This window comes from Idiotropiscis lumnitzeri, chromosome 1 (genome assembly GCF_059441095.1).
Source record: "Idiotropiscis lumnitzeri isolate Australia: NSW breed Sydney's pygmy pipehorse chromosome 1, RoL_Ilum_1.0, whole genome shotgun sequence".
In the NCBI taxonomy this organism is placed as follows: domain Eukaryota; kingdom Metazoa; phylum Chordata; class Actinopteri; order Syngnathiformes; family Syngnathidae; genus Idiotropiscis; species Idiotropiscis lumnitzeri.
In genome coordinates, this window is record NC_142391.1 from 20,182,620 (window position 1) to 20,204,129 (window position 21,510).

At 49.1% G+C, this 21,510-nt stretch overlaps 2 protein-coding genes across 3 annotated transcripts; one reads left to right on the top strand and one right to left on the bottom strand.

The window, feature by feature from the left end:
* The first annotated feature begins 974 nt into the window (after positions 1-974).
* Positions 975-17,343, top strand: c5 (complement C5). The gene is made up of 43 exons (XM_088281995.1): positions 975-1,180; positions 1,984-2,113; positions 2,184-2,249; positions 2,469-2,622; positions 2,697-2,767; positions 3,080-3,177; positions 3,249-3,331; positions 3,593-3,683; positions 3,774-3,882; positions 3,971-4,103; positions 4,185-4,300; positions 4,682-4,870; positions 5,477-5,680; positions 5,761-5,973; positions 6,103-6,252; positions 6,317-6,443; positions 6,520-6,585; positions 6,675-6,875; positions 8,193-8,277; positions 8,371-8,453; positions 8,525-8,664; positions 8,739-8,975; positions 9,050-9,110; positions 9,492-9,581; positions 10,820-11,032; positions 11,157-11,232; positions 11,314-11,472; positions 11,549-11,654; positions 11,732-11,903; positions 11,983-12,107; positions 12,204-12,284; positions 12,350-12,502; positions 13,155-13,217; positions 13,294-13,384; positions 13,461-13,500; positions 14,645-14,747; positions 14,830-14,904; positions 14,989-15,094; positions 15,930-16,013; positions 16,091-16,180; positions 16,259-16,351; positions 16,535-16,673; positions 16,752-17,343. Exons 1-43 carry the CDS (start codon positions 1,122-1,124, stop codon positions 16,888-16,890), a joined length of 5,064 nt encoding a protein of 1,687 aa, XP_088138121.1. The 5' UTR covers positions 975-1,121; the 3' UTR covers positions 16,891-17,343.
* A 1,591-nt stretch (positions 17,344-18,934) lies between these two features.
* On the bottom strand, positions 18,935-20,625 carry LOC148343587 (uncharacterized). 2 transcript variants are annotated; one of them, XM_088282660.1, is made up of 4 exons: positions 20,329-20,625; positions 19,659-19,941; positions 19,474-19,564; positions 18,935-19,398 (listed from the first exon to the last, which is right to left on the bottom strand). In XM_088282660.1, the coding sequence occupies exons 1-4, from the start codon at positions 20,450-20,452 to the stop codon at positions 19,261-19,263; spliced, it is 636 nt and encodes a 211-aa protein (XP_088138786.1). In that variant the 5' UTR covers positions 20,453-20,625; the 3' UTR covers positions 18,935-19,260. The 2 variants fall into 2 exon arrangements, with proteins under 2 accessions (XP_088138786.1, XP_088138874.1); XM_088282748.1 differs by having other exon boundaries at positions 19,257-19,398; positions 19,474-19,567; positions 19,660-19,941.
* Positions 20,626-21,510: the final 885 nt, after the last annotated feature.

Consider the following 21,510-nt stretch of genomic DNA (forward strand, 5'->3'; position numbering starts at 1 on the left):
AAAGGGCCTTGTACAGTTGATAGACAGTTGCGATAGCCAATCAGATCAAAAGTTGGTTACAGAAAGGTCTCCTTGCTGCCCTTACGCTGAAGGTGATGAACGCGTCTTATGATTGGATACTCGCGAGGTGGCAGCGCTACGTGGAATCAACACAACAGAAAGTCGTAACTAGTGACCGTTTGACAATCTAAAACATGTTCTTGCCTTTTTAAGCTACAATGGCCAAGCGAGGTGAAAAGTGTGGATCTAATTGCGGATACACTTGCGACTCCGCGGCCGAGTGCGGCCTCATTGGAACGCGACATTGAGTGGCCTAAGAGTAGCCCGGAGCTGTTACGTTCCAAAGAATAAAACTGCGCGTTGTAGTTACGTCGCCTACAGTTGAAAAACGGGAGGCAATCTTCATCCAAATAAATGTGCATGTCTACTGAGTCTCTGTAAATATCCCAATTGGTGCTTTTATGCTGTGCATCCTCACCATGCTCAGCAAAGAAAGAAGTGTGCTGCGCCCTAACAGCCTCATCTACGTACCTCTGCTCACTTCCTCTTTCTGATATAAATTGTTAATCTTTTTGATATGATGAAGTGGTCATAGGTACGGATGGCCACGTGAATTTTGGTGCCAATTGATCACCGTTTTTGGACGCTATAAGCAATGCAATTGATGTCCAATGGAGAGTTTGGAAGAACGGAAGGAGTGTGGCCTCGTTAATTCAAGTCGTTTGTTTGTGAAAAATGGGCCATCTTGATTCTTTTTTTTTTTTTTTTCCATCCATCTTGGATCTTGTCCTCCTTTTTGGCGTTCTCTGTCCCCGCTGCAACGACATTTGAAGCTCATTCAACCAGCTAGTGCGCTAATGTTAGCGAGCCCGCTAGCCAAAATCAATATGTTGCGCAGTGTTCGAAAACACCAAATGGACCAGGTGACCTTTGCACGCGCACCCACACACACACGTACTTTACACACACAGGAAGTTCCATCGCATGTTTGTTTGTGCGTCGGTGCCGTGTTAAAAGTCAAGTGTGTCAACCAAGCAATCGACTCACTTTTGACTTTTGTCTTCCGACTTGACGACATTTGGAGGATCAGCTTATTTTGTGTATGTGTGTGTGTGTGCAACATGAAAGTGTGTGTGCTGTTTTTGTGTGTGTGTTGGACGGTGAGAGCTCAGCAGGCCACGTGAGTTAATTTCCTTCTTCTTCCATTGATTGAATGAACATTTTATTTCTAAATATTTGTTTTATTTGATTCATTAACAACCAGTATTTTTGTTTGAAAACAATTCAAGCGTCTCACGAAAGTCTCGATGGGCAATGGGAATCTGCGTCCCTTCGCGTTCACGCATTTCTATGCAGCTCAGAAATAACGCCAATTATTTGGCAATCTGCCCTTGTGCCAATGGAAAATGGCCGCCATGTGACAGATCCCTATTTATTTGCAGAAGATATGACGATGCGTTTGTTTTCTCTGTAAAGGCCCATCTGAAGGAATTGGAGGCAACCCTAAAACATGAGAACGTCATTCGGACACAAAACCGTAAAAGCATTTGGCCGTTCCAAAGTGTCGACCACCTTCTGACGTCTTGGAAGCAATGAAAAGCGTTTGCATGTCACAGCTGTCAATCATTCAAAGGCTCCTCCCAGTCAACTGAATTGATTAGAGCCAAGCATATGCAAATGACACATCCACTGTCCGTGCAAAGTAGGGGCCGGGGGCCACATCTGGCCCGGCCGCACGCTCTGGTCGGCCCTCACAGTCACCACCATGTTCATGTCAAACACGTTTTTTTGGGGGGGCGAATTTCTGACTCTTAGCTACAATGCAATCATGCTAACTTTTGTTTGCTTCCTGTTTTGGGGCAAAGAAATGTTGGCCGTGATCAGACTGGAAAGTGAGCATATTCTCACAATGCACTCCATGTGTTCCTGCCACGAGCCAATGAGAGCGGAGTGTACAATCCCATCTCCGCCCCTTTTCCTCAGCTATCTGGTGAGCGCTCCCACACTTTTGCACGTGGATGCGCTGGAGACGGTCCTGGTCCAGATGTTCGGGTTTACCCAGGAGGTTAGGGTCTACGTCTTCATCAAGACCTCCATGGCGCCGGACCACCAGGTTCACTTGCTCACTCAGTCACACGTTCAATCCCACGTTCACTCACTCCACCTTGAACACCCTCTTGCAGGTTCTGGCCCGTCAGGTGGTGACCCTCAACACCCAGAACCAGCACCAGGCCATCGCCTCCGTGAGGGTGAGCGAGCGAGTGTGGTTGACTCATGTACCCCAAAAATTATTTGCAGTTCTTTGATTGATTGGGAATATTTTTTTTGCCCATCATGGTCCGCGATTGTGTACTAACTGGGTCCCAAAAAAATGTCGCACTAGTTAACGTAGGGAACGATCGCCAACGTAGTCCGAGCGTTCGCAATCGTTGCTGACTGCCCAATCAATTGGCTCCCTTTGTCTTCAGATCTTGTCTGGCCAGCTGGACAAGAGTGTGGATCATGTGATCCTTCACGTCCAATCAGCGCAGATCAACCAGCACGTTTCACTTCCTGTCACTCGACAAAACGGCTTCCTGTTCATCCAGACCGACAAACCTCTGTACACGCCCACACAGAGCGGTGAGACGTGTCCGGCGCTTCCTGTGCTATGGGCGGAGTCAGGGTGACATCACTTCCTTTTTCCTGGTTTGTAGTGAAGGTGCGCGCGTTTTCGCTGAACCAAGAGCTTCACCCGGCCAATCGCAGCGTCTTCCTCACTTTCAAGGTGGGCGGACGGCCTTCCATTCATTCATTCAACTGTTCATTCATTAATTCATCAACCCTTTCATCCATTCGATCACTCACCCATTCAGCCATTCATTCGCTCAGTCACGCATCTCTCCTCCCATATCCCGTCAACCTTCCATCACCTTTTTATTCTCTGACTCCTTCATTCATTCACTCCTCCACTGGCTGGCTGACTCGTTCCTCACCTGCTCACTCCTTTTCTCGATCTCCAACTCCTTCACTCACTCATTCATGGACTGACTTGGAAAGTGTACTGTCCTTGTTGTTGTCGTCATTGTGGTCCCACCAGGATCCCGATCATCAGACAGTGGACGTGCAGGAAGTGTTGGACCTGAACAACGGGATCCCGTCCATGCAAAATCCCTTCAAGATTCCCATCAGACCCAAGTACTGACCTGAGGACCAGAACCAGTCCCTTTCCAGGGATTCTCAGGCCTGATCTTCTGATGTCATTCCAGGTTGGGGATCTGGTCCATCGAAGCCTCATATTCAGACCTCTTCAGCACCAAAGCCACAGCTCATTTTGAGATTAGAGAATATGGTGAGACAAGATCCGGTCCATGGTCTATGGTTGTGAGCCAGGTTTATGCTCCTGGTTCAGGTTTATGGTCAAGGTTGAGAGCCAAATTTGGGTTCAGATTAAGGTCCATTTCTGTGGTCCTGGTCCAGGTCCTGTTGCAGGTCCTCGTGTGTGGGCCTGGGCCTGGTCCAGAGTCTATGCTCTGTGGTCCTGACCCTGGTTAAGGTCAGAGTCTATGGACCTGGTTCAGTTCCATGTGTTTGAAGATGTTTGTGTTCTCAGTTCTTCCAAGTTTTTCCATCGTGGTCCAGCCTGAAGTAAACTACATCAGCTTCGGCAACTTTCTGCGTTTCTGCTTCAAAGTGGAGGCCAGGTGAGCAAACACTTCCCGTCATGCATCTTGATCTTCTGGATGGTGTTGGCCACCTTGACCTTGTGGTCCTTGTCTTGCTGTTGCTGTCAGGTATCTTCACGGTGCACCGGTTTCTTTTGGTGAACTCTTCCTGCGCTTCGGCTACGTGAGCCAGAAGAAAGCTCCCGTTATCATCCCAAACTCCGTGACCAGAGAGAGAGTCAGACCATCTGCTTCTTCTTCTTCTTCGAGTTGCTCTCATGCTTGTGTTGAGCGTATGTCGTCAAACTGCGCATTTCTATGTTCAGTTGTCGTCATCCGGTGAGGTGGACGTGTGTGTCAACATGAAAGAGGTTTTGTCCAGACATGACGGACCCAAAGACCTTCTCGCTCTCATTGGGAAGTTCTTGTATATTGCTGTGCTGCTCCAGGAGGAATATGGTACGCACGCACACGCACACACCACACACGTGTACACAGAGAAGAACTTCCTGTTCAGCTAACGTCTCCTTCATGACTCAGGTGGTATCAGCCAGGAGGCGGAGTTTTCAGCTGTGAAGTTCGTGAAATCACCTTACAGTTTGACGCTGGTGTCCACGCCCCCTTTCATCAAACCTGGACTTCCATACAATGTCCAGGTGATGTCTGCTTTACTCATTCACTCACCTACGCACACACACACTCATGTATTCTTTCTTTTTCTTATTTATTCACTCACTCTTTCAATTCTTCACTCCCACTTACTGGCTTATTCTCTATTTAATGCACTCACTTGCATACACACTTATTCATTGGCTCGTTCACGTCATCCCCATCTCACTTGTTCACGCCTTCACTCGCTCAATTATTCACAAATCCACTGATTGCCTTCGTCACACCTTCCTTCATTTCTTTTCCACTCACTCACTCATTCCCTCACTCACCATCCAGTTGACATCTCACTGGCTGTCAGCCATCCTCCCAAATCCAAGTATTCACTCGCTCACTCTCTTCCACATGGACTCATGTGGTGGCGGCAGGTGGTGGTGAAGGACCACCTGGAGCAGCCGGTGAGCCAGGTTGCAGTGCATGTGTCCCAGCAGCGCGTGTGGAGTCCCAACGGAGAACTGGACATCAAAGTCTGCCCTGAGCGCACCAAGAGCCAATCGGATGGCCTTGCCATTTTTGTGTGCAACACGCCCGCCACGGCCACAAAGGCCTCGCTCACGGTACTGAACATGCTGACCGTCAACTTTTTAGTAACGTGCCGTCAACACGCCATTAACATACTGACTCCTTAATTACCTATTACTAACATATTATTAACATGTTATGAATTTGTTATAACCATAAGCGTCCATGTTTGACGCTGCGGGAGCTTTCCTACTTGCTGCTTGGGCTTTGAGTATCCGAGGCATACAACATTGCCGGCTTTCTTCACCGGCTGAGGTGGATTGAATTGTTTTTTTTTCCTAAACCTTTTTCCAACGGAGGACAAGTGCTCTTCTTGTCAACACGATGAACACGCATGAGCCAAGCGTTGCGTTGTGATAGTTCGCATTCGCTCTGAAGTCGTGTATTGGCGGATTACACGCGCGAGACAGGCTGGGCGTGTTTCGGTCAGTCATCAGTCCAATGTCCGTCCGTGGGTACTTAAGGACCGTTAAAGGGAAGGACGGACAGACGGACATAGGGACAACCCACTTCCGTCCTTGCTTACTCTGTCGTTTTTTGAAGAAACACTTCCTCCATCCCCCAAACGGTTCGTTGGCTGGTATGGAATGCCCATCTCTGGTTCTGACACAGTCACTGTTCTGAATGTGCCATATTTGCAGTTGGAGACGTCAGACCCGTCTCTCCCGGCTGCCAGTCAGGCTCGCCTCATTCTCACGCCGGTGGCGTACGAGTCTCCAAACCGCCGCTACCTGTACATTGACCTGCCGCTGTCCGGCCAGGCCCTCCAGGTGGGCCGCTTCGCCAACATCAAGGTGTACTCGTCCACGCCCGCCTACGTGCCCGTCAAGGCACTCAGCTTCCAGGTGAGGACGCCTGCTTGACGACCTCCTTTAGCACCTCAGTTTTCCCACTGCCATGCTGAGCGACGTCGCGCGCATCTCAGGTGCTGTCCAAAGGCAAGACGGTTCACTTCGGCAGCCACAAGTTTGTTGCCAGCGGTGATCACCAGCAAACACTGAGCTTCCTGGTGACAGACGCCATGGTGCCATCCGTACGTCTGCTGGTTTACTACATCCTGCACGGCGAGGGCGCATCCGAGCTGGTTGCCGATTCCGTGTGGCTAAAAGTCACAGACGCCTGCGTCGCTGGACTACGGGTGGGAATCCCGGCACCCGCCGCGCACACGCACCGAGTGGTTGTGACATGTGACAAACGTGTATGCTTACTGTTGTATGTGGTTTTGATGAGTCTGCGTGTGTGCCCGTGTGTGCGTTCGTGCAAGCAGACTGAACTGTCGTATAAGAGGCGAGACTACAGGCCAAAGGATGCCTTGCAGCTGGATATCAGGACCAATCAGGAGGGGCTGGTGGCGTTCTCTGCCGTGGACTCTGCCCTCTATCACCTGTACCCCAACTATAGAGACCCTGTTACCATGGTAACTGGACCTCGCCACATGAGGACATTAGGATGTAACTAACAGGATGTGGGCGTACCCTCAGGTGCTTCGTCACATCGAGCAAAGCGACCAAGGTTGCGGAGGGGGCGGCGGCAAAGACGCGGCAGACGTCTTCCGATTGGCTGGCCTCACCTTCATCACCAATGCCAACGCGCAGCCGACACCCGGCGGTAGGTTGATGGTGCCGGGTAATATCCAAGCGGACAAAAAGTAGCGAGGAGTCCATTGTGTCCATGTCCGACATAGGTGCGGCGTGCACGGCTGCCGTGCGAAGCAAACGAGCGCTGACGGAAGAGATGAAGAGGGCGAAAGGTATGACGGCACCTGTCAATCATCTCACACTTGTGGACGAGGTCCACGTCGCGATGCTTTGTGTTGTTGAGCGCCATCCGTGTGTGCAGTCGCCTCGTTCGGACCGCTGGCACCGTGCTGTGAGTACGGCATGAAGTACATCCCCAAGATTGTGACCTGCCACCATTTTGCCCAGCAGAGCATCCGCCGGGTGGCGCATCACGTGCAATGTCGCCTCGTCTTCACAAAGTGCTGCGAGTTCGTCCAGCAGCATCTGGACCAGGACCAGAACCTCATCCTGGGCCGCCACGGTCAGTAGCGGCTTTAGCATGACAAGTCCCGCAACGGAGCACACTTGGCTTGGTCTCTCTTGCGTTTCCATTACAACAGACGCCAATTAAATGGGGCGGCACTGGGTCGGGATCAACTCAACTGTGTAGCCTACTGGCAGTGCACAATGAGTGATGAAGATTGGAAAAGTATGAATCGCCGTTCCATGACGTGGCGATGTCGCAAATCACAGCCCATCAAATGACAGAGACTTTAAAAAATTATTTTCCGGATCTAAGCCTGCACGAGACAGCCAGCCACCAAGACATAATAATATAGTATAGTACACATATATAGAAATAGAAATCCCTTTATTGTCATTGTACTCAAGTGTGCAACGAGATTAGAGATATTGTGTTTTACAAAAATACTCGACCATATTTACAATTTCATATGTACCAGTTAGGGATGTAACGATTCACTCAAGCCCGATTCGATTCGATTCTCGATTTTCAGTTCCCGATTTCGACTCGAGCGTCTAAACGTTTTGTGCATTTTGAGTGGAACCAAAAACTATACACTATGCAGAATTCCAGTATTATAATGAAACTACCTAGGAATACTAAAATAAATACTTGTAAATATATTTAAGACAACGGCGTTGCAAATTGATTATTTTCTATGTATATTTTGAGCAGCTTATATCGATATTAAATGGATTTTCGATGAATCTTTACATCCCTAGTACCAGTGGAACTGAAACTCGTAAACAATTTGAACGCGTCATGTCCATTGGCTCGGTTGCTCGAGCTGCTTCCACCCGGCAGCTTGTCGTCTTTAGCCTGCGCTGTCCGAAGCCCGTCGGTTGTGGGCCGGCAAACCGTTTAGACTCAGTACGTGGTCATCGCAGTCAAGACCTTTGGTATGTCCCACGGGACACGCTCGCCCTGATTTTAGAGAACTGGAGACCCCTCGTTCTGGGCGAGCGGCACCCGCCAAAATTTGGACCAAAAGCTTCCCTATTTCATCTGTTGTTACATATTGTGAGCCGCATAGTGTGACAAAGTCACTTTGCAGTCTCATAATCAGATGGCAGTGACATCAGAGCCCTGCTCGGCCTGGTTTTTCTTGGAAGAGGTTCTGAGGAACACCCATAGGAAGGGCTGCGCACAGGTCTCTTTTGGGCTAGAAACGATAACTTGGAAAAAGGACAATGAAACGTAGGCAGCATCTGATGCCCCCAAAACCAATGTGAGGTAGACAGGAAGTAGAACAGCAGACAGGAAGTATTGTCTTTGTGACACCCCGCAGCACAAAACACCCGAAAGCCAACGTAGCAGGTTTGTGTGCAAATTTAGACCTGGGGGCTGACTTCGATGCGGCGCCGTCTCTCGTCAGGAGTTTCTTCCCCGAAAGCTGGCTATGGGAGGTCCAGCCTACCAGGTAAAATGGTTGACACAAAAAAAAAAAAAATCATCCTCGACATCCTGCAAGTCAAGGATGCGCAACAGGAACTCGTGTTTGTTGTGTTTGCAGAGGAGTTCAGTTGTCTGTCAGCAGGACGCTTCCCGACTCGCTGACCACATGGGAGTTGAAGGCCATCGGAATGTTCCGGAACGGTGAGAATGGTTCCTTCTTGCTTCGCCACTTCCCTCCTTCCTCCCTCCAGCTTTGCGAGGCTCTCCTGCAGGTATCTGCGTGTCAGATGCGGTGCGGGTGTCCGTGCAGCTGCCGCTCAGCGTGGACGTGCCGCTTCCCTATCAGGTGATCCGCGGCGAGCAGCTGGAGCTGAGCGGCTCCGTGTACAACCAGCAGGCGGATAGCGTCATGGTATGGCAGACGCCCTTTCACATGAGCCTCTCTGCTGCTTGTCAGACGGCATCGTTCTCCTTTTTGTTCCTCAGTTCTGCGTGACGCTAACGGTGGGGCCACAGGTGTGCCTGTTCCAATCCCGGCCGGCTGCCGCGGGGGCGGGCCTTCGGCACACCGTCTGCCAATGGAGCCTGCTGCCGGCGAGGAGCGTGGCCAAGGTGGCGTTCACCCTCATGGGGCTGGAGGCCGGAGAACACACGCTGACCTTCACCCTGAAGACTCAGACCCAGGGAACGCAGGACATCGTGGAGAAGAAGCTGCGAGTGGTGGTAGGCACTCAGCGCAACCCAACGTCAAATGTCAAAGGTGACTCTGTGAATGACGGCTGATTGCTTGTTGGCAGCCTGAAGGAGTGAAGATGGAAGATTATTCCGGTGGCATATTGGACCCACAGGGACTCTACGGTACAGAGGAGCCAAATGGCTTCAGACGCACTCGCGGGTGGTTCTCCTTCTGTATCTTTTCAAGCGGCCTCTACAATGCATCCGCAAAGAAGTTACTATGTCATTCGAAAATCTTCACAAAATATCAATAATATATATTTTTGAAGGCTATGGGGGTGGGGGAGTAAACCTTTTGGGGATGTATGGCAGCACAACACCAAAGAACAGACCAGACGTGCGTGTATTTAGACATGGGGACACAAGTGGATTCGTCACTAGTAGACACTTGCGTCTCTGCTCGTTCCAAGTATCAAGGTGCCTGTAGTTTCCAAACATGATAAAGTCTTGCGTTGAGTGAGCCGAGTTTTAGCAATGGTTGATGTGATGGTGTCGTCTTCGCAGGTTCCGAGAAGACGACGGTGGTGTTGAAGAACTTCCCGCCAGCCAATATGGTTCCCAACACGGTTGTGGAAAGAATGTTGACCATCAATGGTGAGATGTTTCCTGGTTTTCAGAGCTGAACCAGGTCTAGCTCACGGCTACAGCAATCCCAACTTCCCTCACCCACCCGCCGTAAATTGAGAGTTCTCGCGAGTGCCATGTGATCCATGCAACAATCTGTCATGATGTCATCATTTGGAGTCTCTGCAGGATAATGAATGCCTACTGCTATGGTCATGTGATCCACCCGTTCCACACACCGTCAAAATACCAAAAGTCACCCATTTTCCAACTGAGGACCGCAGTCTCAATTATATTTGGTCCCATCAGCAACAAATACCTGAGATGAGATCTCAGCACCACCAAACTGGACTCTCTCTGGAATCCTTGACAACGGAGCAGCCAAAGCGCAGCAGAGGTGTTCGGCTTCTAGTTTGATGGCCTCAGTAATGCACACCATGTGGTTCTGTTGGCTTCATTAAAGTCTAACATTTGGCAATAATCTGGTCTACGCGCGCCCACTACTCTCAGCACGGCATTGTCATGAATATTGCATTTGTCAAATATGAATGAGGCAGCAAAATGTTTTTGCCACTTGCTGGTGGTTGGTTACGTGGCGCTCGCCTTAGGCACTGTGATGGCATTATCAAACTGGGATAGATAAAAATGGGTGGCCGCCTCGTCGATGACTGTGCTGCGCTTGTGATGATCAGTCAGGGTCAGGACAGTGTGGTCACTCGCCCGGTCCAACGCTGAATAAATGAATGACCACGTGTCTAGTCATCTTAAAATAATCGTAATAATTAGACGGCAATAGCTGAGTGGTCTATGAAGGCGCTTCTCCATGTTCGGAGGAGTCCAATGAGGAGGCTCGTGCATCTGTTTCAAATGTCTCCTGGATGCCTTCCTCTGAGAGGACGCACAAAGGAAGACCTAGGACATGCTGAAAAGACTTGGTCTCTCAGTTGGTCTGGGAACACCTCAGAATCCCCTTGGAAGGAAGTGCGCCAATTGGTTGGATGCCTCCAACCCAGGAAGAATTTGTAAAACGGACGAATAGATAGCAAATGAATATGAATGATTGTAAATCTAAACCCCACTTCAGTAGACCAAAGTCCAGTTTGACCTGGTACAACCTCAGCGTACGCACATTTTGTTTTTCTTTCTTGTTGTCAAAAGTCAAAAGGGGTCAAATTTGCCCTGAACAGTATGTAAGGGTTGTTGCCACTCACCGGCGCGTGTGTTGGTGTGTGTTTCTGTGTGTGTGTGTGTTGGGCGGGGGGTTCCAGGTGAAGTTCTGGGAGATACCCTGGCAGTGGTCTTAGACCCTGAAGGCCTCCGACAGCTGGTCAACCTTCCCAGTGGCTCACTGGAGGCCGAGCTGGGCAGGGTCCTCCTCCAGGCCCTGGTCTACCAATATTTGGAGACCACCCGGAGTTGGGGTACCCTGGGCAGAGACATCCAGGAGAACTCAGCCCACATGAGGCAGAAAATCAAAGAAGGTTCTTTTGCTTTATCACATTATTGTTTACATGATGTTTGCTTGGAGTGAGGTGGACACAAAGCCGTGCGATGGATACAATGTAGTGAGTTAAAGAGATGAAAAACATGATTGTGTGTGGTCAGGAATGGTCAGCATCTGTTCTTTCCGACGCGGAGACTCCAGTTTCAGCATGTGGACCAAGAGGGAAGCCAGCACCTGGTCAGAACGCACACACACACACACACACGCACCCTCACACGTGCAGTTCACTTTACCACGTAGCGGTTTCCTTTTCATCAGGCTGACGGCGGCGGCGGTTCGGACCTTGGCTACCGTGGATTCCGTGCTTCAGGTGGACCGCCAAGCTCTGTCCGAATCTGTGTCGTGGCTCATTCGGAACGCTCAGAACCGAGATGGTTCCTTCTCAGACACGTCCTCCTTCAGAGCCAACAAATTCATGGAAAGTCTAGCCCTCCGGACCGCAATTGTGCGGGAGTTCTTTTTCCAACATCTGCAACCTCTGTGATTGGTTACAGGCCAAGGGGACGGAGCCAGTGGAGCGCTCGCTGTACCTGACGTCACTGGTCCTCATCGCTCTACGTCGGGCGACCGGCATCAGAGAACGTATCCTGCAACTCAAGGTGACTCCACCTTTTCGTCTCCTTCTTGCTGCTCCCGACAGCCAATTGCACAGCCTCTCTCTGGTTTCCTTCTTCAGTTCCACGACGACAGCATGAGGTCTGCCGCCAACTACATTTCCCAGCATGCCCTGACGGTTAAGAGCGTGTATGTACGGGCGTTGGCCACATACGCCCTGACGCTTTACGACCCGAACGACACCACCAGCATTACGCTTATCAAAAGTCTGGAGACGCTGGCCAGGCAAAAAGGTACGCGCGTACGTTACGTGTGTGTGCCTGTATGTGTGTGTGTGCGTGCATGTGCACTTACGCATGTGTATGTGTGCAGGACACCCAGCTGCGCTCAGGTATTGGCAGGAGTCCGGTACAGCTTCAGATTGGCTCCGACCCGACCAATCCAGTGGCCTAACCGTGGAGACGACGGCGTATGTGCTGCTCACCATGCTGCTGAAGGTGCTGCTTTCTGGTTGGCTGTCTGTGTTTTTGATGTGATCGTGTTGATTGACACGCACGCACACACACACACACACACACACCTGGTGTTTTAAGGGCCGGATCCCATATGCCAACCCCATTGTGTCCTGGCTGACCCAAGATCAGCACTACGGACAAGGATTCTACTCCGTGCAGGTACCTCAACGCCACCCCATTCTCAGCCGACTTTTTGTTTGACCCTTCAACTTCCTGTCAATCAGGACACTAGTTTGACACTGGAGGCTTTGACTGAGTACAGCCGGGTGGTCCCTCGTGCTGTACTTGACCAAAACATCAACATCCGCTATGAACACAAAGGAACGCTGGCTCGGGTTCACCTTAGCCCTCGACGGACAGTGGCCACACCCATCCAGGTGAGAGGGAGGGGCTTGAGTTAGCAAAGGTTCAGTATTGACTGCCAATTGCTTTCTCTCACGCTTGAACCTGGATCGCTCTGGAAAATTGACGTCATGACATTTGTAACAATATCAATAACAAGCTTAGTGACTCAATGTCAAGATGAGAGCGGAGAAATCCAGTCCCAATATGAGACCCTAGAACTGAAGTTGCCAGCTCTGGTTCAAAAACATGCAGAATAGGCGCCCTCAAGGACTGGAGTTGGTGACCCTTGTAGAGGCTCAATCACATCTGAAGAGCCTGGAGACTGAATCAGAAACGAGACAATCACAGCATGAGAGTTTAGAGACTCAAAAATCACACGAGAACACGCACACACACACACACACACGCACACTGCACTGGCCTCAATAATCAGTTAGCTCATGAGAGCTTGGGGCAGGGTGGCCCAAGACTGCCTCCATCTCCCTTCTCCAACAAATATGATTCAAATGATCAGCTCATCAGCAAACTTTGCAGAATCCTGATAAAGATCCAGATCGTTTGAATGAGGAGGGAGACATCTAAAACAGGCCGGATAGGTGCACTCGAGGATCGGACTGAGGCACGCCTGGCCTAAAGACTCAGCGGCAAGACGAGTTCTTTGTAAGTTATTGTCTTTGCTGTCAGGTGTTGAAGAACGATGACGTCATCGTTTCTACGGGATTTGGGAACGGTGTGTCAAGCGTCAAGGTGGGTGTGGCTTTAGTTCAATCAACACATTTTCCCATGATGCACTTGGAGTCCGCCCTGAAATTTTGTGTGTCAGATGAAGACAGCATACTACCAGACCACGGCGCCCTCTCGCAACTGCAACTTTGACCTTAGCATTGAGATGGTTGGCGCAGACGTGGAGGACGGTAAGACATACAAAACGGCTGCCGCTCCACCTGTCTGCTCACCCTTAACGTTGGCTCTTCTTCTTCTTCTTCTCAGGCCCCAGCATACGTGAACCACACCTGTCAGCATGTGCCAAGTAAGACAAATTAGCCGTTAGCCTCGGTGCTAACTAGTAGCACGAATATTTGTTACTTTTCTGGAGTAGATTTTTCACCAATCTGAACAAATGACAAAAGTTTGATATCTATGCGGTCTGTCGTTTGCATGCGTGACAGATTTGACCCGTCGCCGCCCATTTAGCGGTTGCGATACGTTGCCCACTCAACTCAGGAAAAACGACCGATGGCGCCTACGCGCCTGCATCACCTGCTTACCTGAGACGCGTTGAAAGACATTATTTGGGGAGGAACAGAAAAAGGAGGGCGGCTTTGTCAACGCGGTTGCATTTCTGGGTTTTAAGCGTCAGTCCGCTTCAGAGAGCTGGCGCAGTCTCACCTTGCAGGCGGATGTAGGTAAAATCAAAACGTTGCTTCAGAGTGCGCTTTGGCTGGCCACCATTCCGCCGACGGCTCACGAAATTGTAAAAGAAACCGACACAACAAAAACCCACGGTGGCCACAAAACGCCCACGTATTGGGAGGAAAGCTTATTTGCATATTGAATATCCAGAGCTGGGCAGTCCGTCCCGGGGGCGGAACAGGGTGGTGGGGAGATACACATTGTAAAAAAGGGCTCAACTATGCTGCTCTGCGAATTGGACAAATGACAAAAATTGCCTCAGAATGCGTCAAAAGCGTAAAAGTGTGTACTTACTTGCATTGGGCTCGTTCTTGGAGAAGAAGAAGGAGGAGGAGACGTTAACCCACTTCAGTTTGATGAAACACTTCCCACCATAATAAGCTAGCGGATTTGAATCGAAACTTATCCAGCTAACGATTTTTAAATCAACGTCTGCAGTTAGCATCTCTCCCACGCCGGCGTCCTGCACAGATGCTTTATTTTGGGTTGGAGGTAATGGGGTCGAGAGCCGACAATTTTTATGAATAATGCCGGTGGGTCGAGGCCGGAAGGGTACCCAAATCGCGGCCGGAGAGCGGGGGACTGACTGGCAAAAAAATTTCAAGTGTCCAGCTCTGTGGATAGCTTTGAATAGTAATGAGAAAATCGCTCATTCAAAATCACAGGAGGTATTTGAGCCCAAAAAAAGTACCTTGAAAAACGTAATCAACCCAAAGCCAATAAAATGACATCAAAGATGGTTGCAAAAAATTCACGTGCAGGTACAAGCCTCCTCCCAACGAGCTGGTGACTGAGTCCTCGATGACCGTGATGAAGATCCAGCTGCCGACCGGCGTGGAGGCGCACCTGGAGGACCTGAGACAGGCGAGTCCCGAGACCGATGATGTCATCATCAGTCACTGGTGTGGCACAGAGTGAATAATAAGAGAAAAAAAACCTGTTCCAGTTCAGAGACACCATGGAGCCTGTCATCTCGCACTATGAGCTTCAAGGTAACACGGTCGTCATCCAGATGGACTCGGTGAGCGCCGAAACACCCGGACACCTTCCCTTGCAAATCCATTACCCCTGCGCCACCTGTGGTGACTTCCTGTCTGGTGTCCAGGTTCCGTCCCAGTCGTTTCTGTGCATCGGCTTTCGGATCCGCACTGGCTTCAAGGTGGGCGGAGCAAGCGAGTCCCTGCTAACTGTTTCTGAGCCGCAGGACAAAGGTGACAACATCAAAATCCACATGGAGGAGGCTTGAAGGTCTAAACGGGGACATTCTGGGCTGGCTTGTTGCTTATCGCTTTGACTGTCTGTAGTTGTGTAGTCCTCGTGGATGATGTTTGAAGTTCAAAAAGCTTTTGTGGTCCTATTGGATTGGACTAGTTGTGAACGGGGGCCGTCGCACACCTTTGCCATGCTGGGCGATCTGAAGTGGTCACAGCTGTCCTCACACTTTCTGTCCAATAAGACTTTTTTTTCTTTTTTTTTCCCTTGGCGCCCTGACAGGGAAAAAGCTGAAAGTTACATCCCCTTTCACCTTCTTTCCGTGATGTGGGCACGAGGCGTTTTAAAAGGACTGCGTTTGCCGCAAGTGGCTCTTTTTTTTTTCCCTTTTACCCATCCTGCGTTTCTGGCAGGGAAAAGCTAAAAGTCATTTCTTCCTCTCTTTCTGTCACCTACTAATCATGAAGTCACGGGGCGCTCTAGTCAAGTCACGTTTATTCATATAGCCCTAGATCACAAACGAGTCTCAAAGGGCTTAATGACAAACATGAACAACATTCCCTGATCGCACACGGTGAAAATTAAGAAACCTTGTCAAGGGGCCGCAGATGGGGGGGAAATCACGCTTCCAGTCAGACTGTCTTTTACAATACAAGACAATTTTATTAATATGCAATTTCACTCTGGTTGCTTTCCTGCTTTCTCCTTACGAGGAAGACGCATTCTCGCAATAGCGGCATAGCTAGCTTGCTAATAGGGCGTTGCCGTTGCGCTGGATACTGGCTGACGCAAACAAACTTGCGTCAATGGAAATGAATGTTGTTCTTGCTGCAGGAAGTTTGTGTGGCAAAGCCTTCTCCTACAAGGAACAGAAGCTGCAGCGCCTCTGTGTGGCTGACCAGTGCCAGTGCATGACAGGTGACTCCACCCCCGCCTCCGTTTGGTTGCCAGTGCTCAAGATGCTGTTCCATTTTTTCAAAACTTTTTTATTTTAGCTGCGTGTGCGACATACAGAGCCGACTCAGACTTGACGTTGACTGCCGCCAAACGCCTCCAAGAAACGTGTCAATCCCACATCAAGTACGGTAAGAACACCGCAACGTCCCGCTCTGTGCACTGACGCCTGAACGCGGCGCTGGCGTGACACCACTCCATGTTTGCAGCTTATAAACTGCAAGTCAAGTCTTCGCAAACAGAAGGTGACTTTGTGACCTACACAGCCAGTGTGCGTGAAGTTCTCAAGAACACGGATCCAGGTAAGTCCAAGAGACTCAATCGGAACATGAGAGCCCGAAGACTCAAGTCCAAAATTGTCCCCAATGAAACTAGTGATAGATCATTTAAGAAAATGTAAATGAGGTCAAACTTGCGCATCATCTTTGTACAATGCAGTTGCAACTGTGGCGGCCATGTTGTGTGTGTCACGTGGCATTTTTTAGGGTTTGCGGCGTTGAGTTCCGGCTCGGAAGTGGAGCTCGTGAAGAAGGTGACGTGCACCCTGGTCCATGTGGAGTTGGACCAGCAGTATCTGCTGACCGGGTCCAGTGGCTCCGAGGTGCGAGTGGGTCACGCCCCCAGGTGAGCGCACCGCCCGTTTGGGGAACGGCGACGCCCTGCCCGCCCCCCCGCCTCTCACGGTGCTGTCTTGGTCCTCAGGTTCCGCCTCCCCCTGGATGCCGATGCCACCCTGGAGCCGTGGCCCGCCCAATGTGGAGATCCGGCCTGCTCAGCGCAAACCGCCAACATGGACGAGTACGCGTTCAACCTCCAGCTCCTCGGCTGTCCTAAGGCCTGATCGCGGCGCATTACGTGACGTCATCAGCGTGCCACGGCTCGATGTAACGTAACATCATTCAGTCGGCAGGACGTGAACGATCAGTTTTAAAAATTATGACGAATCTGATGACAACATGGCGACAAAAAAATCCCTGTGATATCGTCGTGACGTGACGTTAGCTTTATACATAATCCTGACGGCACGATATGATAAAGGCTCACACAATCATGACAACACACTGACGACCTGAACTCACCTTGACATTGTGATGATGTCACGACAAACCTTGACATCATAAAATCAGCGTGACATCCTGACTAGGTCAGGACATGAATGACGACACTTTGACATGATTACAGCTTGGTGTGACGTGACATCACTTGACAGATTCAAAACATTTACAACAGGGAATGACTTGATTGGCATCAACTTGTGTGATGGCGTTCTTCAAATAAACAGAAAAGTCATGAACGACGAGCATGTGTCATGTCGCATGCAGAAGATCACGGCGGCTGTTTAAGTGGTTGACGGTGATGATGAGGATGCTTCCTATGACTTGCGCTCGAATGCGGAATGGGAGCTAATGTTGGTCCCGTGCCGACCACGCAACTAAATGGAGCCGGCTGACGAGGCGATGACGTCAGTATGACCGGCAAAGTATTTGATTGGCTGCAAGCGAGAAGGCGGAGAGTCACGAGATTTGCCAACGCTCTTCTGCCAAAAACACCTGTCAACCACGTGGTGTGACGTCACTTAGTGCAGTCTGCTCTCCCTCTCGTGCAGGCTTGCCCAAATCCAGACCCGGGGATTCCCCCCCCCTCATTATTTATGTACACGGTAGATTCATTTTCTTATATTTCAGCGCACAAAACTAATTTAAACTACCTGGATTTGAAAAACAAGTCAAAATTAAATAAAAAGTAACTGTAATGATTAAAAACTACTCTCGAACCCTGATAAGCACTCAATCAATGTCCCACTGTGGGAACAATTTTAGCATTAACAATAATAAAGTCCTTAATTGGTACTACAGTATTAAAGGTCCAGAATGTAGAATTAAGTGCCATCTAGTGGTGAACAAATAAAATGCAACAGCCTACACTCGAAGCCCATTCATTACGGAGCCACAAGCCGAACACCAATTTCTTCAGCAAAATGTCAAACATCGTAGTTTTCCCACAAGTAACGTCTATTCGTTCCCTAAGTTTGATTCCTTCGGCTCTGCGTAGCAGAATGATGTCGGCAAAACATGTCATCCTCCTGCGGGGGTTCGTGGCGGTGGCACAATTGGCAAAACTTCCTGTACGGGACTTACCACCATAAAAGCACAACCCCACTCCACACGATGTGTTAGCTTTTATTGCGAGTGCGAGGATCCTGACGCGCGGAATCGGATCGAATGTGTGGTGGTCCCTGATAGCAGTTAAGCTAACAAGCCGAGCGTGCCAAGCTGTGGACTGGAAAATTGCGTAAACAAAACCTTACGAAGCATTTACAAGATTTAAAAAATTCTTGAAGGATACAAGGACCGCTGTAGCTGACGACCGAGCAGAGGTAGCGTCAAACGTTTGAACACGAAACACAGCGGACCGCTTGAAAAGTTCATTTTTTTTCTAGTTGAACATTCAAAAAGATGAGGCGTATCGTAAGCTTCTTTTACAAGTGGCACTGCTAAACGAACGCATTGAAAATGTTACAAGCAACACAAAGCAGATTCACCAGAGGCAAAGAAATTTATTTAAAGCATGACATCAGCAGACGCGCAAAATCACATCGGGTAGCGCCAACCTCAAAATAAAACACAAATAGTAATAATGACGCCATATTTCGAGTGAAACTCTAAAGCGAGCCGTTCAAATCAAACAAATGAGCAACCAAAAGAATGTGATGCGAAAATTTTTATCCATTTAGTGAGCAATCGTGTTTGGAAATGAAAGTGCGGAAAAGAAGCATCTCCAGCTTGGAGGCTGAAAACGAGGAGCAATTTGGCGGGAAAAAGGCACCGCCCACCTCCTCCAAGTGAGGCAAAAGCATTTGGGCAACAAAAAGGACACTGAGCATGTGTGCCGCATTCATGTTTATTCGAGGAAGAGCAGCTGCTGGACAGCAAGTGAAGAATTACATAAACTGATGAAAATGCTTTACAAAGCAAAACTGCTTTAAAATTTCTCCTGAAAACAACAGCTGACGAGTCGTCAAGCAACATTCGCCGAAGCAGATCCAGATCACATTCTTCCAAATACACAACTCATTGATGGCTCCCTTTAGTCAAGTCAAGCCAAGTCAATGCTAATGGCTAGCCAAAAAGATGGCACCCGTTGAGATTTGCCTCCATTTCAGCTTTGCGTTGGTGGCGGGCCACACAAAACCGGATCTGGCCCTCGAGCCTCAGCTTGAAACCAAACGACAGCGCAGAAGAAAAACAAAGTTAATAGCAGGAGATTCCAAATGAAGCAACAGCTCGTGTGGGGTGTGGACAGACGGCGGCGGCGAGTCCCGCGATCCGCTCCCGTCTGCCAGGACAAGCTGGCCACAAGCACAAAAACAAAATGTCGTCAACAAGGGTTGGCCGCGTGGTAACTTCGGCGGTGGCATCCTAACCTGGCGATCTAATCGCAGAACATGTGACGCAGCATGTGCATCAGGGTCACCGTCACCAGCAGAGCCGGCGAGTAGGACGAGGCCACAGCGCCCCCTGAAAAGTGGCGTACACACAACACACACGCAAAAATGCCTTTGGTCCGCCTGACGTCCGTTTGCTCAAGTCAAACCCTGGCTGGTACTCACCCGCGGTGATGGTCAAGGTGAAGTCGGCGGACTTCTTGTAGGCGGCCTTGCACGTGTACGTGCCGTTGTCGACCACGGCCAAAAAGGAAAAGGTCACAGTCCGGCCCAAAACCGTCCTCTTGCTGTTGGTCTGCAACATGACGTTGTCCTTCTGCCATTTGTAGTCGGTGATGCCCGACACGGGGCTGTTCTGATAAGTCCCGGTGCAAGTCAGGGTCAAGGCTTTGCCCCGAACCGGGTTTGTCTGGCTGGCTGCGACGGTCACCGTGGTGACCAGTTTCTCTGTGGCAGACAGGACAAGTCCCCGTGAAGAGTTAAATGTTTTTGCTGACAAACAAGCTGTCAGGTAATGCTTTGAGAATACAAAAACGCAAAACAAGAATGTTCCTCACACTGAAAGTAGCGCACGGAAAAAAGTGTGGACGGACGAACATTTAATTTCTCGTGTTTTCGCAAGAGGGCCGAGCGACGCCAAGCACAGAACCGAGAGATGTGTCGAAACTACTTGACCAGTGGAGGAGGACCACCCAAAAGAAAAGAAATGCTACACTGCCCCCTTTTGGAAGTTTTCTTTTATTGCAGGAAATTTGTTGGGCCAGATCAGCACTTTTCTCAAAACCGACTCTGAGGCCAGAAACGTGACAGAAAAGGACTTTCCCTGCAATCTACCAAGTTGGAATGTCTTGACGTTGCTGCTCTGGGCGCTGTCCGTGGCTTTGTACACCCCAAGGTGCGACGACCCCATGTCGGTCATCTCCACGTTGGCTTCAACGGCAGGGAAGACTAGCTCCATCTTTGAATTGCCAGGTGGCACCTGTGTACCCGGACATTAATCTGAAATTCCAGCCGGTGGCGATGTATTGGCAAGTTGCCGTCTCGCACTCAACTGACAGAAGCAGAAAAGCACACTTGTCAGCACACACGCAAATTCAAATTGTCATTAATTAGGACCCGCCCACCTAACTGATGCGCGAGTTTGGCAGGGTCATGAAATAATACAGAAATAATTTTCTTTTTTTTTTTTACATATAACCATTAGTAATCAAATTAACCAAATGTTGATTTATTTAATACCATATTTAATGAATGAAGCATTTAAACAATGACATTTAATTATGTAATGTGCATGTTATCTGGTTCATTTAATTCCATATTTAAGGAATGAATGATCCAACTCATTGATTAATGACAATATTAATTAAACACTTCATGGGGGATTTATGTTGAGCAGCTGAGACTTGTGTCAGCAGACGGTTGCACTGATGAGCGCTTTGTCAAATTCGCGCCAATTGGAAGTGAAAGTGCGTTTTGCAAATCAACGAGCCCATTTCAGATATTATTTTCAATAGATTTGAATGATGTAAGTCTGTCAATTTAGAAACCCAAAGCTTTTCCGACCAGAAGAGTATCCAATATGGCCACTCGAAAGTGAATTGGAATATTGATGATTTGAATGTGAATTGCTTCACTTGAACATTTGAATGGATTGGTGGTGGTGGTGATGGTTATTTCTTACTGGTTTGATTTTGTTGATAAAAATCTCTTCTGATAAACAAAGTAAGTGAAATATCTTTTCAAATTCTACACAAGTACTATTATCTTCTGTGGTTTAGGAAAGACATTTGTGTTGATTGTTTCTTTTGTACGTTGTCTCCTGCAACGTTATTTCCCCTCTTCTTCGCTTTTTAATTTTCGAGGCAGAAACCAGAAAGTATATTACTTAGTTTCTTGATTCTAAAAATAGGAAAGCAATTAAGACTGTCGCTTTATGTTATTCATTTAGATTTTTTTATTAAAACCCGCCTGGCTCTTCTTTTTGTCATTTCTCTGTGTATTATGTACGTGTTAAGA

Bases quoted from the DNA above. Each gene is read 5' to 3' on its own strand.
- LOC148343587 (XM_088282660.1), bottom strand. From the start codon at position 20,452: ATGGAGCTAGTCTTCCCTGCCGTTGAAGCCAACGTGGAGATGACCGAC. The intron at 19,942-20,328 runs GTAGATTGCAGG...TGTCTGCCACAG, and splicing joins CGTCAAGACATTCCAACTTG to AGAAACTGGTCACCACGGTG. The intron at 19,399-19,473 runs GTTAGGATGCCA...GCTTGTGGCCAG, and splicing joins TTCTGCGATTAGATCGCCAG to CTTGTCCTGGCAGACGGGAG.
- c5 (XM_088281995.1), top strand. From the start codon at position 1,122: ATGAAAGTGTGTGTGCTGTTTTTGTGTGTGTGTTGGACGGTGAGAGCT. The intron at 11,033-11,156 runs GTTCTTTTGCTT...GTGTGTGGTCAG, and splicing joins GAGGCAGAAAATCAAAGAAG to GAATGGTCAGCATCTGTTCT. The intron at 11,904-11,982 runs GTACGCGCGTAC...GTATGTGTGCAG, and splicing joins GACGCTGGCCAGGCAAAAAG to GACACCCAGCTGCGCTCAGG.